The sequence below is a fragment of the Taudactylus pleione genome, unplaced genomic scaffold (assembly GCF_031769625.1).
Source record: "Taudactylus pleione unplaced genomic scaffold, aTauple2 ptg000126l, whole genome shotgun sequence".
NCBI classification, from domain to species: Eukaryota; Metazoa; Chordata; class Amphibia; order Anura; family Myobatrachidae; genus Taudactylus; species Taudactylus pleione.
In genome coordinates this window covers 79,980-98,072 of record NW_028284528.1, presented here as the reverse complement: position 1 = coordinate 98,072, position 18,093 = coordinate 79,980, and the positions used below count along the sequence as shown (strand labels likewise).

General features: G+C 41.8%; 1 protein-coding gene and 1 pseudogene across 1 annotated transcript; both read left to right on the top strand.

Moving 5' to 3' along the window:
• The first annotated feature begins 917 nt into the window (after nucleotides 1–917).
• On the top strand, nucleotides 918–1,036 carry LOC148523868 (5S ribosomal RNA; annotated as a pseudogene).
• Nucleotides 1,037–5,729: 4,693 nt separating this feature from the next.
• On the top strand, nucleotides 5,730–7,613 carry GJA8 (gap junction protein alpha 8). Its single transcript, XM_088472575.1, has one exon. The coding sequence runs from the start codon at nucleotides 5,730–5,732 to the stop codon at nucleotides 7,611–7,613; it is 1,884 nt and encodes a 627-aa protein (XP_088328701.1).
• Nucleotides 7,614–18,093: the final 10,480 nt, after the last annotated feature.

Here is an 18,093-nt window from a genome sequence, read left to right as displayed (position 1 = left end):
CCAGGTCGGTGCAGCAGGGAGGGTGGGGGCAGTTTGAGCAGGCGGTGCAGGCGCATTCTGACGCGATCGCATCATCGCGGTCTACCCCCCAGCTTTATAATGCCGCCATTATAAAGCAGGAGGTGGGGCAACGATGACGTGATTCAGCGCAAATCGCGTCATCGCACCCCCGGCCCGCCCACTTTGTGGCGATCACGGGGGGGGTCGCTGAGGGAGCGCCCAATATTCCGAGAGACTTGCCTACGCGTGCGGGGTGCCGGGAGCGACATCCGTTTTTAGATAGATAGATATAGCTTAGATAGACAAATATGAGATAGACAGATAGATAGATATAAGAAAGATATGTACTGTGGACCTGATTCAGACCCGGATGCTATTTGCGGCCGCTCACTCTCAAAAAAGGGCCGTATATGCAAAACATGCGCTCGCTCTTTGCGGTGTAAAGACACCTCTATGTCTTAGCGGGCGAGGGCTTATTGCGCTCGCAAGTGTTTAAAGACACCCCCTTGCCACTCGCAACAAACGCAATCGGAGCTGCTCGCAGCACTTAAAGTAGACCTAGCCTCCCGCAAGCAGTGCGAGCAGTTCATGGAAAAATCATCCAAGTCACATGTTCAATTACGCTACTTTGCTAATTATGCACACCCATTAAACTCTGTTCTGACGGTCGGGCACGCCTGCGTGCGCACATCCACTCCCCCGTTCAAAAGCACCTTCCCCTGTTACCACCCACAAACGGCGCTACCTGTCATTCAAAATAGCGGGCGAGCACTTTCCCATTGCACTGACTGGTTCGCGCACCCAATTTGCGAATTATATGCATGCGCAGATTGAGATAAATCGCTCAATGTGAGCGAGCGCAGCATAGTGAACGGGTCTGAATCAGGCCCTGTATACAATTATTATTATACATTAATATCTACTGTCATACCGGTGTTGGAGCGCCCAATCTCGTCTGATTTTGGAAGCTAAGCACCATTGAGCTTGGTTAGTACTTGGATGGGAGACCTCTAGGGAAGACTAGGTACGGTAGATTTCCAAGGGACCTACTGTCATTATTCCCTCAGGATAAGTGACCCATGAAGCAATCTCTGATCTACACCTGAACGTCCATGAATGAACCACGGAACAAAGAAGAAGTCTTTGAAATAAACATTGAATTGACTATATATATATACATATTGAGTAAAACTATGGAAAGAAAAAAGAGAGGAAATTCCCTATTATCAATACTAACACACATATAATTTATATCACACAGATGGGACTTGTAATAATTATTAACACACAATATTGTCTTACATTTATTCTTATAAATTTTTTTTAAGTACAGATCTGGTGTGAAGAACAACTCTTAATAATTTATTTTTGGACAAACCTAAATTATTTTTGGATATGCTTAATACATGTGTTACATATATTAAGCATGTATTACATGTATTGTTTCCATTATGCCATATAGGAAAGATTAAACAAATTGCTACTTCCAGGATTAAGCGCCCTAATAGCAGATAGAAAGGAGTAGGAAGATGGCTGTGGAGATAGTGATCACTAGGAGTAGCAAGATGGCCACGGGTGGAGACACCACTGAGATCATTAAGATGGATGCCGCCAGTGATTACTGTGGAGATTGCGATTGCCAGGAGTAGCAAGATGGCTGCGGGTGGAGACACCAGTGAGAGCACTAAGATGGATACCGGCAGTTATGGAGAGTGACCAGGAAAGAGGAGGCGTGAACACGTGATCGGGTGATCGAATGGAGGAAACAGATGGACCAGCCTATCACGGACAGACAAGGATGGTGAGTAGTGCTGTATGCCAATTGGGCGGAAGCACGTGAGATGGAGACAACCAATGGAAAGGAGCAGAACGTACTGCACACTAAGTAAAGGGCGGAAGTGCCTCTGGAACTAAGGGCGGAAGTGACGCAATACACCACAAACGGAGTAATACTCGACCTATTAAATATCTAAAGATCCAAAATGACATACATTTTTAGAAATATGATGATGTATATTAACAGTGTGGCTAATGAGAGAACAGTTCAATGAAAATATAACAACTATGACTCTTTAATAAGCTTATGCTAATCGGAAACCGGAAGTGATGTCACTAACGATTCCTATCATTCCTTGTTTGTCCTTATTAGAGGGGGTATAAATATTGGACACCCCATAGGAGCCTTACTATCCTTTGAAGAAGTCCAGGATACGGACGAAACGCGTTGGATGCGCCTGTTCTCTACCCATTCATAAACTTGCCATTTTTATCAGATAAGCTATATTTATTTTTTAAATCCTTATTTACTCTGATTTTTTACGGTATTTTTATATATATATATACAGATGTGCAATTGTTTTCTTGGTTTTTATGTATTTTATCCTTCATGTGGAAGGATATTATTGCTGTTTTTGATTAAAATTATTTTTTACTTTTTTAATTGACTGGTTTGCACTTTCATATCTTTGCACTTTAATAATTAATGCACGGTTGCACATTCATATGAATTTGGTTGATATTCATTTTGGTTACTTCATTGTTTGGGAGGTATCCCCTAATGTATTATTTCTTGCACTGCAGCACTTTTTACACAGTCCACTAGTCACTTTAATACCGTTTTTGTATATATAAAGGTACATAAGCACATAAGGGGCTCTATTCCAGTTCCAATAGTTCCACCTGTATACAATTAGTTAAGCAGGAGCCACTGTTTTATTCCACTTATTATTGTAACGGTAAACTGAAGTCCAATCAAATTATATATTTGTACCATTACATAGAGTATATCATACTTGCCAACACTCCCTGATTGTCAGGGAGACTCCCTGAAATAGTAGCAATCTCCCTGACTTCCTGAAGAGCCTAGCAATCTCCCTAATTATTATTATTATCCTTTATTTATATGGCGCCACAAGGGTTCCGCAGCACCTTACAAAGTGCATAAACAAGGTTCATAAACAGTTGAACAGAACAAGAAAACAGTTACATACAATACAAGACATTGCAGGACAACTGCATGGTATATAAACATTACTGCAACAGTAGCAAGATGGCAAAAGTCAAGGGTTAGGTGCTGTTGTAAGGAGTATAGAGTAGATATCAATATAAGTAAAGAAAGGAAAAGCACATGAGGGAAGAGGGCAACGCTCGTGAGAGCTTACATTCTAAAGGGGATTGCACATTACCCCCATTATGTAGCTTTTCTATACTTGGGGAAAAAAAAAAAAGGTATATATACATTCAAATGGGATCATCAGTGCCTTTTCCCTGCATTGGTTATAAGGTACAATGATGTATTAGTGTGTTTTCATAAACAAGTAGATCTTACTGACCAACAACTGCTGCTCTGGGGCTCGTTTACATTTGGATTTAAGTCATCTTTATGACACGCCTCTAAGACCGAACAGTGGGCCTGATTCAGAGTCGGTCGCAAGCGCTGTGCGCTCGCAACTTGGTTGACGGTAGCCCAGTGCCCACGCGCGTCGTGCACACTGTGCGTACATGAGCCCCGGAGCGAGCGCAAAAAGCGCTCGCTCCGGGACTCACTACAAAAGGGGCGGCTGTCGATGTTAAGCGACAGCTCGCCCCGATTTGTAGGTGTGGCCGGGGGCTGGCTTCACAAACGGAGGCGTTCCCAAGCGAACGCCTGCCGTTTGTGGGCGGCCCCACTGACATCACCAGTGATGTCAGTGAGAGAGCTTCCGGCTCTATTTGAGCCAGAAGCTCTCTGGGGCTTGCGGCCACGAGACCCTACCACAAGGGTCTCGTCGCAAGCCCGATGGTCGCGATGGTCTTGACCATTGCGACCATCATCATGGCCGCTCGCTATAGCTGTGGGTGGTCACCCACAGCTATGCGAGCGGCCAGGAGGCCGCTCCTAAAAAAAACAGCGCCCGCCCTGATTCAGAGCGAGTGCTCGCTTTTTGCGAATGCCTCTGAATCAGGCCCAGTATACGTCCATGTCACCGACGTGCTCATAGATATAATTTTCACAATCTCCCTGAAATGCTTTTTCAAAAGTAGGCAAGTATGCGGTATATTAAGAATTCTTTTTAAAAAATTGTTTAATCCTTTGAAATGTGCGATACCTTAGTTGTCATACAGAAGGCTAACATATAGCACTCCATAACGTTTCTGTATGGCTATAAGTCCACACCTTTACTTCCTCCCTCCCATATTATATACATTCCTGCATCCCCGGCCTTGTCTATTGTCCACCACGTCACCAATTGTCGTTCTCTCATAAAGGCTGTCTAGCTCACGGCTTAAATATCGCAGGACACTAAAACCCACCCATCAGGGTCAATTGACTCACAACTGCTCAGTCGTGCGATAAGTTTGGGACTTTAGGTTGGAAAGGGCAGAGACAAAGGTTCACTTTTGCCAGCAGAGTGCCAAGAGAGGGGACAAAGTCTTCGCTGGAGCTCTCACTGTGGCAAGTTGCCCACTTTCTAACATTTGTTTGCACTAATTCTTATGTCTTTTGGCTTCTTTTGAGCGCTAGTCTTTTTTTAACTTTCATTTTGACTTTAGGTTTTGAAATGTAATAATGGAGCAGTTTAGATCACCTGTGCTACATAGATAATATATAGCTTGGAGATTTGCATATGTGTGCCTTTGTATGTATTTAATCCTCATTGAAGTTGTTTCCTGTTTATGTACAATTATAGCAATATAAAGTTGAGATTGGTCATGGCGTGAAGTCGTGAACTTGTTATGTAGATATACTTTAAACTACCTTTGAGTTACCTTTACTTTTAAACTGCACTTTGCTATGCTGTGGCAGTATTGGATATTTTTCATGGTAATATCATGTCATTTTATAATAAACACTATGCAGATTTCAAATTTTGGTTTTGAATTTTAATTTTGGGTTTACATGACTTGTTGGTTTCTATTATTTAATTTTACAAATAAAAAAGAACAGTATATACTTGAGACAGGTCTTTCCTTTTATCAAGGCATTGCTAGTAATATTTTAATATTTAAAGTTATTGCAAGAATTGTGTTGCTTTATGTAAAAAAAAATATGTTGGTGATAACTATAGATATATGTAAGTGTGTTATGCTTTATTGGCAAAGTATATCTGCAGTGTACGTCTTGTGTAAAAGTGTTACTGTCGTTATAGTTGTTTTACTGGTCTTAAACAACAATTGATATATATATATATTAATATATATATATATATATATATATATATATATGTATATATAATTATATATATATATGGTCCGGCACTTGTCAAAAAGGGATCAGTCTTGCCCAGATGACTTACGCAAAATAGCAAACAGCAGACAAACCAAGGCGGCACTCACGGGACTAAGTATACAAATCAGATGCCTGTCACAGCAAATAATGTGTCAGGTGTTTCAAATTTATTATATTTGAAAATGTTAGACACATCATTTGCTGTGACAAGAATATGATTTGCCTGATATATACATATATATATATATAATGCAGACGTCGGGACCAGCACTCCATTTGGGAAAAACTACCACCGGGGTGCTAGAGCAGGCAGAGACAGGCTGTTTAGTAACAAACCAATATACAGGCAGCACAACCACAGATTTCAAATAACTTTTTAAACCGCGGTTGTGCTGCCCGTATAATATATATATGTGTATTTATTTTTTAGTACGTTTATTTTTTTATTTTTAAAAGAATTCACTAACGTTTGTGTGTGTGTGTTTTTTTTTATGTGTTTTCTCCCTACAGCCTCTAGATAATGGGAGACTGGAGTTTCTTGGGGAATATTTTGGAGGAGGTGAATGAACACTCCACCGTAATTGGTAGAGTCTGGCTGACAGTGCTGTTCATTTTCCGGATCCTCATTTTGGGAACTGCTGCCGAGTTTGTGTGGGGGGATGAACAGTCAGATTTTGTATGTAACACTCAGCAGCCAGGCTGTGAAAATGTCTGCTATGATGAGGCCTTCCCCCTGTCCCACATCCGGCTGTGGGTCCTGCAGATCATCTTTGTCTCCACACCGTCCCTGGTGTACGTGGGGCATGCGGTGCACCACGTTCGGATGGAGGAGAAACGGAAGGAGCGCGAAGAAGCAGAAATGAGTAGGCAGCAGGAAATGAATGAGGAGAGGCTGCCATTGGCTCCTGACCAAGGGAGTATCCGAACCACTAAGGAAACCAGCACCAAAGGTTTGAAGAAGTTTCGCTTGGAGGGAACCCTTCTGAGAACCTACATCTGCCACATTATCTTCAAAACTATTTTTGAGGTGGGCTTTGTGGTGGGCCAGTATTTCCTCTATGGCTTCAGGATCCTTCCTCTGTACCGCTGCAGTCGGTGGCCTTGCCCAAACACAGTCGACTGTTTTGTCTCCAGGCCAACTGAGAAAACTGTGTTCATAATGTTTATGTTGGCTGTGGCTGCAGTGTCACTCTTTCTAAATGTGATCGAGATCAGTCACTTGGGCTGGAAAAAGATTCGCCTTGCATTCAGAAGGACCACGGATCAACAATCTCACCAACTGCTGGGAGAAGTTTCCCAGAAGCCGCTACACTCAATGGCCATATCTTCCATTCCAAAATCCAAAGGTTACAAGTTGTTAGAGGAAGAAAAGGTTGCCTCCCATTTCTACCCAATGACAGAGGTTGGGTTAGAAGCTAGCCCCCTTCCAGCTCATTTTAATAGTTATGAAAAAAGCAGCACAGGCCTCCTAGAAGACATCTCCAAGGGCTATGATGAAACTCTGCCCTCCTATCGTCAGTCTGAAGAACACGAGGTGGTGAAAGTGCAAGTGGCTGAGACCTTAGAGCAAACTCCTTCTGAGCGTACCCATTCGGTGGGTGCCCCCTCCGAGCGAGCACTATCTGAAAGAGCACCATCCTTTGTGGCTTCTGAGCATGCAGCTTCAGAACGGGCTCCCTCTGAGCGTGCGCCTTCTGCGAGAATACCTTCCAACAGCGCACTCTTTGAGAGAGCTCCTTCTGAGCAAGCACTCTCGGAGCGAGCATTTTCCCGTGCTGCTTATAGAATTGCCCCTTATGAGCGAACTCACTCTCGAGCAACGTCTGAGCATGCCCCTTCTGAGCGTGTACCCTCGGTGCGAGCCCTTTCAAGGGCAGCTTCTGAGAATGCCTCTTTTGAGCGTGCGCCCTCAGAGCGAGCTCCCTCCAGAGCAATTTCTGAGCATGCCCCTTTTGAGCGTGTACCCTCAGATCGCACTCCCTCTCGGGCTGCTTCTGAGCATGCCCCTTCTGAGCATGTCCCCTCAGAGGAAACACCTTCTCGAGCAGCCTCTATTAACACACAGCTAGATAACCCTTACTTTGACCCCCCTCTAGACAATGTCCCTCCACTAGCAGCCTCTGAACAAGTGCAAAATGAACACGCCACTTCTCAGACACATTTTAAACAGGCCCCAAATGAGTGCGCTCCATCAAGGGCTCTCTTAGACTATGCCGGCTCAGAACATGCCCCCTTGGAACACGGGTTTCCTGAACCTATGTCTCTGAAAACAAGTGTATGTGAACCAGAAGATCCATGCCCAGACTTGCCTTTGCTGAGTTTTGAATTAATTTCCGACTCCAGGTCCCTAAGTAGATTAAGTAAAGCGAGCAGCAGGGCCCGCTCAGATGATTTAACTGTATGAGTATAAAAGAACAAAACTACAACTACAAGGTGGTACTTAGTACAGAAAACAGTCAAAGCGATTTGGATATTGAGTTGCCACAGGTTGTTTTAGAAGAACATATGGGATGTTTTAGAGAAAAGGTTTACCCAGATGGTCGTGTACCAAGTGTTTATCGACTACTGTGCAGACTTAAATTAATGGTCCTTTTTACAACAATGGATAGACATGAAAGACTGAATTAATAAGACTGATATGAGAGACTGAACCATAATTAACTATAAGCTCCAATAGTGTTTTTTTTATAAAAATATACCATTTGCATTAAGTAAATGCAATAAGAACAATGTATTTGATCAGTGCTTTTGGCATTCAGATCATTGAGGGTTTAATCATAGCAAAACATTGCCAGTTGGCTCTGTGCTAAACCAAAGGCAACTACTGTAAGTTTGAAAAATACAGAACAATTACCTCATTTAATAATAACAGAAATATGGGACAAGTTACAGCAGGAAGAAACTAAATAACATAACATGTAAAGCTATGTATGAGTAGACTGTAAAAATTAAATTAGAAACCCCCCATAAATAAACAGTTTTCCTTGTGGAAGCTGGTGTGCTTCTCACTAATACATTTTCAATTTCCCTCATTTGATGTTTACATTCCTCTCCATTGTAAAACTCTGCATTGTTACTCCAGAGGGGCATTTGTTCTGTTTTTATTTATTTATTTATAATGTTATAGTCACAAAAGCATTTCTTTCTTCTCAGTGGCTGTAACTTTCCTCCGGATATCAGATGTAACTTCCAGTTGCGTTCAATGTCAGTGTTATGCAGCACAAAATGAAGAGACAAATAGAAAAGGTAGAGGCAGACACATTCAATATTTTACACCTTAAAATAATTACAGAAGGATATAAGCCGTCTACTTTTTTATTTTTCCACACAGAAAAGTCAGGGAATTAAAAGAAAATGATGGGTTCAGCTCAACTCACAAAATTGCTTATTTGAACACTGTATTTTTTTATTTTTTTTTAAGTAAATAAGATGCATGCTTGGGAGACAAAATATTTTTATAAAATATATTTGGGTGTGCTCGTAGCAGTTGATACAATAAATGTTAAATTAGATGCAAAAAGCAATTGAAAATAAATTATAAAATACATGTTTGGCATATTAAATATGGTATTAGTACTAAGAAGGTTAGTGCCTTTTTCCATACTATGCTTGTAGACAGGTTGAAGCAAATTATACTATTTAATTAACCTTAAAAATCAATCAATACAATTAAATTCTCTTTTCACACATTCATTTTTTCAAGCACTGCCTTCGATGTTAAAGATTATTTTTCTTACAGTAAGTTTGAAAATGGGACTTCAGCTCTATATTAGAGGTCTTGTTAGGACACCAAGGTCCAATGCCAGTCTAAACTTGGCAGTGTAGGAATGACTTGAAAAAATAAACCACAACATAGACTGGACATACTACAGTACAAAATATGATGGGATTACAATGAGAAAGGCATGGGTCGAAAACCTTCTGGCTGGTAGGCATCTACCCATATAAATGTTTTTAAAGCTTTTAAAGTTGAGTGGATAATAAGCTGTAGTAGGGATTAAATATATTGCTTGGTATGTTAGTTGTACAGTATATATCATGTTTTATGTCACAATTTATAACTGATCTAATTATTACAAACTTGTTTATTTTTCGATTGTCCCAATTCTACTCCTGGTGAATTACCTCATCTTTTCCTGTGGACGGCTGTGAGCTTTTTTTCTTAGGTGAGTAAAACTGTAACTATTTAATTTTACAGTTATGAAATATAAAATAACTTATTTCTGTTAATTTCTTTTTTTTCTCAATATTTGCAGCCATAAATGTTTCTATAAGTATGGTGTTATTATTTGGGGTAAGCATTTTGTAATTTAAAAATGTTAATTTTCTTTAATTTCATAAATATAAAAAAATATAAATCTGTAAGGATGATAATTTTGAAAGTAGTTAATAACATTTGCATTTTCTGTTCCTTTCTTAGTCATAATTATCACTAAAATATTTTTACTAAAGAAAGGTTTAGTAAATAAACTGGTGGAAGAGACTGTCATTTTACATTTTACAAAGTATTTTAGGTAGAAGATAGTTTACTATGAAAATTATTTTTTTTATTACACTTATTGATATTTATGTCTGAGTGAAATGGTAAGGTATTTATATAAATATGTAGGCAACATCCAAAAATCACATTGTATTACTGTAGGTAAAATTATTTTATATGTCTAGAAAAATGTGATTATTAGTTTGCACTCCTATGTCTTCTTATAAAGCAGAATGTTTACTTACATATTATGTAAAAATATTATTTTTAAAGAATTAGACATAAAATATATTCTACATAACCAGACTATTTTAATAAACATCATATTATTAAGAGTTAACAGAAATTGTTAAAATTAACATATTTACTGATAGCTATCATACAGTGGCTATGAAGGGTGCTCTCTCTCCTAGATAGGGCTTTTTCACATTTTTTGTATTTACAACATGCAACCATGAGGGATTAAATTGAAATGTATTCACCCAAAACAAATAACTTGATAATGTACCAAAACAAATTTAATCCAAACATTTGTAGAAATTAATTAGGAATAAACAATTAAAACAATTTTAGGACACCTTTTGGTGTTAAGCCACTTCCAAGTGGTTTATGTTGCATGCTTTGGGTTATTGACATGTAGGAAGATAAATCTTTTTCCATGTTCAAGCACTCTTATAGACTGCAGCAGGAGTTCTCTGTACTTTGCTCTATTTCCCCTTTTATTTTATAAGCTTTCTTGATGACCGTGTCAAGGATCTGCCTGGGATGTTATTTCAACTTAATTTTGTAGCCTTTGCTTGGAAATGCTCTAAGTATCTGGGGGAGCTTACAGAGGTAGGTGTGTTTATGCTGCAGTCATGTGACACACCTTGCCTGCACACAGGTGGGCTCCAATAAATGTGATTTGTGAAGAAAGTTGGTACTTCAGAGGAAATGTTGTATGGGTATGGCAAGGCAGTGATTATTAATGTAATTGCTTATTTTCAGTTCCCTGTTAGTAATTAATTTTGATAAAACATTTATTTTATGTTTTTTTGGCAACTTATCGAGTACTTTGCATTAAATAGTAAGAAAAAATCCATAATGGTGCCATGTTGTAGCACATCAATATGGGAATAAGTTGAAATGAGGTTAATACCTTTTATAGCAACTGTACATGAGATTCTGAATATATGATTTATTTATTATTGCCTTAAAATTGGTTGATGTTTATATATTGTGATATATGCGAGAAATAAATTATTTAGCGTTTTCTAATTTTCTTTTACTTATAAGTGTTTAACAGATCTGATTTTATGTTTTTTTTTTAAATAATCAAGAAAAATTTGTGTGAAATTATGGAAAAAGGCAAAATAAGGAAATAGGTATTTTAAATTTCATTAAAAAATAAAATTTTAACAGTAAAATAAATATTAGAATTTTTTTTTAGTTAATTTTTTTTTCTCTTTCCCTCAGATATTCCTCCCTCCCACTTTTTGTTCATATTGTCATTGTGAAAAAAAATATATCTGCCTCATGTTTTGTACAAATTATCCTTTATGCTCAGTGGTATTTTGTAATTTTGTATATACCTGTTTTAACATGTATACATATGTGCTCTGTCACTGACATTTTTTGTACTTGAATGAGGTATCTTAATAAAATGTTTAAAAAAATAAATAAAAATAAAATATATATATACAGGTTGAGTCTCCCATATCCAAAATGCTTGGGACCAGGGGTATTTTGGATATGGGAATATTCCGTATTTTGGAATATTTGCATATCATAATGCGATATCTTGGAAATAGGACCCAAATCTAAACACAGAATGCATTTATGTTTTATATACACCTTATACACACAGCCTGCAGGTAATTTTATACAATATTTTCAATAATTTTGTGGCTCAAACAAAGTTTGTGTACATACATGAAATTCATTTGGTTCATATTCACCTTATACACAAAGCCTAAAGGTAATTTTATACTTTATTTTTAATAATGTTGTGCCTTAAGCAAAGTTTCTGTACATTGAACCATCAAAAAACAAAGGTTTCACAATCTCAGTCATGCTTAAAAAATTCCGTATTTTGGAATATTGCGTATTTCGGAATATTTGGATATGGGAGACTCAATGTATTAGAAGATCAAACTCACAGGCCATACACTTAGGGGCTGATTCTGAGTCACTCAAAAAAAGGCAGCAGCGGAAGCCTGATTTACTATCTTATTCTAATCTGAAAAACCATTCAACTAAAGTGGTGGTTAATGCGTGTGTGTAGTCGCACAGTGCTTTTGATACATGCCAACGACACTCCCACAAGCCATAGTGGGTACGTGTAATCGTATCATCATGCCTAGTTCCCACCCAAAAAGCCCTTTTTCACAGAAAGACAGACCGACCAAGTTTTGTCTGACTCAGAATAGTCCGGGCATATACAAAAATGCATAGCTTCACTTGTGAGCATACGATGTAGGCAAAAGCTTGCCACTTACATCCATGATAAGAGATCAGGGCCACTGCATTCAACCTTATATACAGTACATACAGTATTTTGCACTAGAGATTACTGTACTGGACCCTTGTGTAATCATATAATGCACAGCTATATAATATACAGCAAAATGCTTGTGTTCTAAAATGCTGGAAAAGCAAGTGTAAAATCAGGGAAATAGACCTGCTGAAATCCACTAGGAAACAGGAGTACCATAAAAAAGTGTTAATCCTGTGAAGGAAATCAGGGTTTTGGTTGAATTACGTGAGTTTAAAATATTGGATACCAAATTGTCCATAAGTATTTTTTTTTCCACATTGACATAGTTAAATTCTTTATTATATTAAATAAAATTTTATTTATAGGACAGGGCTACAAAGACTGAGGTGACCCAGCATAATATACTCGTATTATATAAAATCTAATTAGTCATTGAAGCAATTTGTCTTGTTTTGATTTGTTTTGATTTGTAGTTGTGTCTTATATATAGGGCCTAATTCAGAGCTGAACACTATTTCGATGTTCACGCAGTTGAGCGATTATCAGTGGTCTGCGCATGCGTCCCAGCCGCATTGCGGACGCACTGCGAAGTAATTGAGATCGTGCATGCTGTGAGGATTCACTCGCAATTGAATGACAGGAAGAGACCGTTATGTGGGTGATTACGGGGAGTTCCTACCAAAACACAGGCGTTTCCTGGGTGTGTACTAGCCAGCGTCTGCGATCGCGCACGCACAGAAAGAAGCCTCCAGCATCTCACTTACCACAGCGATTCTGAGTGACCATAAGCTCACTCCAGCTGTCAATGTTTTGAAGATCTGCGTACAATGCTGCGTTTGTGTACGCAGTTGCGGGCAACTACAAGGGCTCCGGTGGGCGTCTCAATCCAAAATCTGCCGTCTGTTGCGTTAGCATATTTTAGCTACTGCGATCCGTGAGAGTATATGCTGCTGTGTACGCGTTACCGTCCGTCTCTGTATCAGGCCCATAGTGCATATTTTTAAGTTAAATTTATAATCACAAAGGGGGGAGTGTGAGGGAGAAACAGAGGGTAAGAAAGAGATAGGGACAGTGGCGGAACTCCAGGAGACAATGGAGTCATTTGCCGCCGGGCGCCAGCCCTGAAGGGGGCACCTGGCTCCATTGTCACCCAGAGCTGCATGGAGAAGGAGCACCGCTGATCGGCGCTCCACCTCCAGTGGCGTAACTACGGAGGGTGCAGGGGGTGCCCTCAATTTGCCAGGCGCCCGCTGAGTGTGTTACCCTAGTATGTTAGGGACCTACCCTAAAGAGGTTACCTGGATATGGTGGGTAGGCCCATAACCTTGGCCAAGATTATGCTAAAAACCTCTATTGATTGCAAAATTTTATTGCATTTATATATTATCAATAATTTGGAGTTGTGCATCTGAGATTTGTCTGTTTCATTTTCTGAAAAGTATCAGGGCCTGATTCAGACCCGCTCGTGAGCGCATTGCGCCTGCAAGGTGTCGATGTTTGGCCCCCGCGCATGTGCCACCTCCGGCATATGCATGTGCGAGCCCCAGCGAGCGACGGCAGCTCCGTCGCTCCGGGGCTCACTACAAGACGGTGCGGCTGTCGATGCTGATTGACAGCTCGCCCCATTTTGTAGGCGGGGAGGGGGGGAGTGGCTGCACAAACGCAGGCGTTCCCTTAGGAACACCTGGCATTTGTGGGCGGCCCTACTGACATCACTCGTGATCAGAGCAGGAAGTCCACTCGGGATTGCGGGGAGCCGAGACCCTCCCGCAGGGTCTCGCCGCAAGCCCGATTGTCGTGATAATCGCAACCGTCGCCAGGCCGCTTGCACAAGCTGTGGGTGGTCACCCACAGCTGTGCGAGCGGCCTGGAGGCCGGGAAAAAAAAAAAAAAGATACGCCCTGATTCAGAGCGAGCGCTCGCAAACAGCGTGCGCCTCTGAATCAGGCCCTCAGTGTGTTTTCATCAACAAGTAGATCTTACTGACTGCTTTGGGGCTCATTTACATTTGGATGTAAGTAAATGTTATGACACGCCTCTCAGATGTAGCAGTACACGTCCACTTTACCGCCCCGCTCATTGGTTTTACTTTCACAAACTCCCTGATATGCTTTATCAAAAGTGTGGCCAGTACCTGCATGCAAAAAAAACAAGAAATGTATGATGGCACCATGGTGTGTCCAAGTGTAAAATGACTTGCGTTTTATTTATTTTTTTGCTTCTCTCCCCACCTCTGTATCAGCCCCATTGTGTTATCTGTGCAGGTGGATTATTGAATGGTTACAGAAAAAAAATATCACACTAGAAAAAAATAAAATGACATAGAATAAAATAGCATAAACCCCTCTTGTACAGAGGTTATATTTTCCAATCCAATACCCACAGTATAATATTTTTATTCCTGTGTTCTTTTCCCCAACAGATGTCTCAAGTTTACATCTTCTTGTAGCCTTCTCCTTCCCCAGCCCATGTGGTCAGTCCTTCCACCCCATGGAGCCTGTTCAGGTTATGTACTGTACTTATCCCTCTCTCAGAACATTGCCGGAAACTCGGGGGGCGAGCCTACACACGAGCCGAGTCCTTTCTGAAATGGGCCGATGCAAACTGAAAGCTGAAAATAACTTTTTTAAAAGGCTGATGGAAACATTTCAAGTAGAACTCTGAGAGCAAACTCTATTGTGAGATTATCATGTTATCAAATCCCAGTTCTATAGGAGCCTCATGAATTTGTTGACCCAGCCTCTTCCGGTGATGGGTGACGGTCTTACCCCAGCAGCTGAGAGTGGTGGTATTCCTGAGATAGTGAACAGAGGGCCTGGTTCAGAGGCGCTCGCAAAAATCGACCACTCGCTCTGAATCAGGCCGGGTTTTTTTTAGGAGCGGCCTCCTGGCCGCACGAATAGCTGTGGGTGACCACCCACAGCTATAGCGAGCGGCCATGATGATGGTCGCGATGGTCAAGACCATCGGGCTTGCGACGAGACCCTTGTGGTAGGGTGTCGTGGCCGCAAGCCCCAGAGAGCTTCTGGCTGAAATTAAGCCGGAAGGTCTCCCACTGACATCACTGGTGATGTCAGTGGGGCCGCCCACAAACGGCAGGCGTTCGCATGGCAACGCCTCCGTTTGTGAAGCCACCCCCCCGCCACACCTACAAAATGGGGCGAGCTGTCGATCAACATCGACAGCCGCCCCTTTTGTAGTGAGTCCCGGAGCGAGCGCTTTTTGCGCTCGCTCCGGGGCTCGCGCACACCGCGCGTGCGCACTGGGCCACCATCGACCCGCTTGCGAGCGGGTCTGAATCAGGCCCAGATTCCAGAACTGGGTTTTATTTTAGTCCAGCACTTGGCTGGGGTGGATGTTCGCTCCCTATTGTCTCCAGTGATGTCACACAGCCAATAGGCACTGGATTAGAGGTGATATAGATGAGAAATGATAACACTTTTAGAGTTTGGGAGTACTACTGATCCACAAACTGATATGCTATGTTACATGGTTCTTCCTGACTATGTGATTACAGAATGTCGCGTATCTGCATAAACATGAAGCTGTATTTAGCTAATATATTCTCTTAATTACTGAAAATAATACCAGTACATTCAGGGATGGGCATATATTGTAACATGCAAATTTTCGTCTGCACAGTTTGTAAGCTGAACTGATAATTATCAATTCACTGGGAACTAGTGACGTGACGGCGGCATCGGACACTTTGGGCCTGAATCAGACCCCTTCGCAAGCCTGCATTCGCACGTAGCCTGCCGATGTTTGCAATCTGCGCATGCGTACAAGACGCAGTGCGCATGCGTGAATTAGTCCATGCGATCGGAAAGCGTTCACAGCCTGTACACAGATGCACCGCAAGCATGAGTGACAGGACGAGCCGTTTGTGGGTGGTGACGGGGTGGTCGATGGTAACGGGGGTGTGGTGGTGTGAACGCAGGCGTGTCTGTGCATCTGAACGCCATTTCAGGGGCGTGTATAATTAAGACGCATCATCAGTGTACACGTCACATGGCTGAATTACACACAGCAGCACTCGCAGTGCTTGCGGTAGGGTATGGTCAGCCACAAGTGCTGCGTATGGGTCCGATGTTACCGATTGTTTAATACACTTCCTGGAGGTGACGTGTGTTACTAAGGGAAAGTGGGCGTCTTGTGTCAGGCTGGTGAGCGTCTAAATACATACCGCGATCACACGGCAAGATATAGTGGACGTGCTAATGTCTTGTTAGCGATCGCAGGATTTGCATACATTGGCTGCTGACGGCTGCGTGCGAATGCATCCTAGCGAGTGGGTCTGAATCAGACCCTTTGTCCTCTATTCCTCAATGATGTCACTAAATTCTAATGATGTGATAGGCTGCATTCTCATGAATATTAATTTAGCCCACACAATAGCTGTGAATAGCCCATGTTTCAACAGCTCTACAGTCAGTAATGCGCTGCACTCTATAACTTGCGAGGTGCCCTGGGCGCCATCTGCGTGCGGTCCTCAGAGGCTGGAAGCCACGGAAAAATAACAAGGGCAGCTTGTCGCAATGTTTACCTCAGACTGGGAAGGAAAACAGAGTTATATAAACTGCGCATAAGATAAAGTGCCTTCCTGCAAGCAATAATTGTAATGTCACGCCTTAAAGCTGTTCATTTCCATGATGAAAATAAGTTTATTATACCTTTGCCAAAGCTCTGTGAACTATATATACAGTGTCAGCCCCAAACGAAGGGCCTATCAGAATGTGACGTTTTGAGGGGTTGTTGGGATATTTTAGTACCAGGCTTTTTAACTTGAATATACAATAAAAGATAACATGTGTTTGTATATGTTTATTAATAAAGGTCATTGTTTCCAAAATGCTGTGCCTTGTCATACTTGTGCCGCTGTGACCTGATAAATCTTACGGCACTGGCGGTGACCCCTTAATCATATCTGCCTACTCTCCTGGAAGCTTGCGGGAGTCTCCCGAATGTGTGGGCATTCCCCTGTACCCCCGGAAGAGTAGGCAGCCTTCCTGCATCTTGCCCACTTCCTAGTGAAGTGGTCACTATGGGGAGGAGAATCCCACGAATCGCGGATAAACAGTGAAGGGGCGGAGCCAATATGATGTATTTCTAAGAAAATTACCTCATATTGGCCCCGCCCCCTCTTGAGTAACCTGCGATTTGCGGCATTTCCCATGAGGGGGTGGGGCTTAGTGACACGTAGTGACGGGCTCCGCCCCCCCCTCAAGTTAGCTGTGTCTCTTCTCCAGTCTGCTCTTGGAGGACAGATTGAAAAATGTAGGCAAGTATGCCCTTAATGCATGGGGTAAAACCCTATCTTAGGGGTATATTTACTAAAGTGCTGATTTTTAGAAGTGGAGATGTTGCCCATAGCAACCAGATTCTACTTATCATTTATTTAGCACCTTTTAGAAGATGGTTGCGATGGGCAACATCTCCACTTCTAGAAGCCCGCACTTTAGTAAATATACCCCCTTACCCCTTAGTGTAGCCATTTCCGCTGCGTTTTCGGTCCTGAATGTGATGTGGCAGCTCTGTAATCAGAGGTCTCCATATACCATGTGCTGGAGCAATATGGAAGGCCTGGTGCCTCACCAAATAATGGGCCTGAATCAGAGCTGGACGCTAATGGCTTCTCAGGTGTGATCCCACACGCAGCGCGCTTGCAAAAATATGTAAATGTCACAGCCATCTAGCTTTGTATTGAGGGCCTGATTCAGCAAGGAACGCACGCCAGCAGACGCACGCACCCGACCACTGCGGGAATATGCTAATCAATGCCTACGCACGGAGACCACAGCACAAGATGCAGACGCCCAGCCCCATACTAAGCCGCCCATCTCCGCCTTCTCAAAGCCTGATCAGTACGCAAGATAGCGTAAACATCGGTAACATTGAGAACCATCGGACCCATTAGCATAATAGTGG

Coding starts and splice junctions, on each gene's coding strand:
- GJA8 (XM_088472575.1), top strand. CDS start 5,730: ATGGGAGACTGGAGTTTCTTGGGGAATATTTTGGAGGAGGTGAATGAA.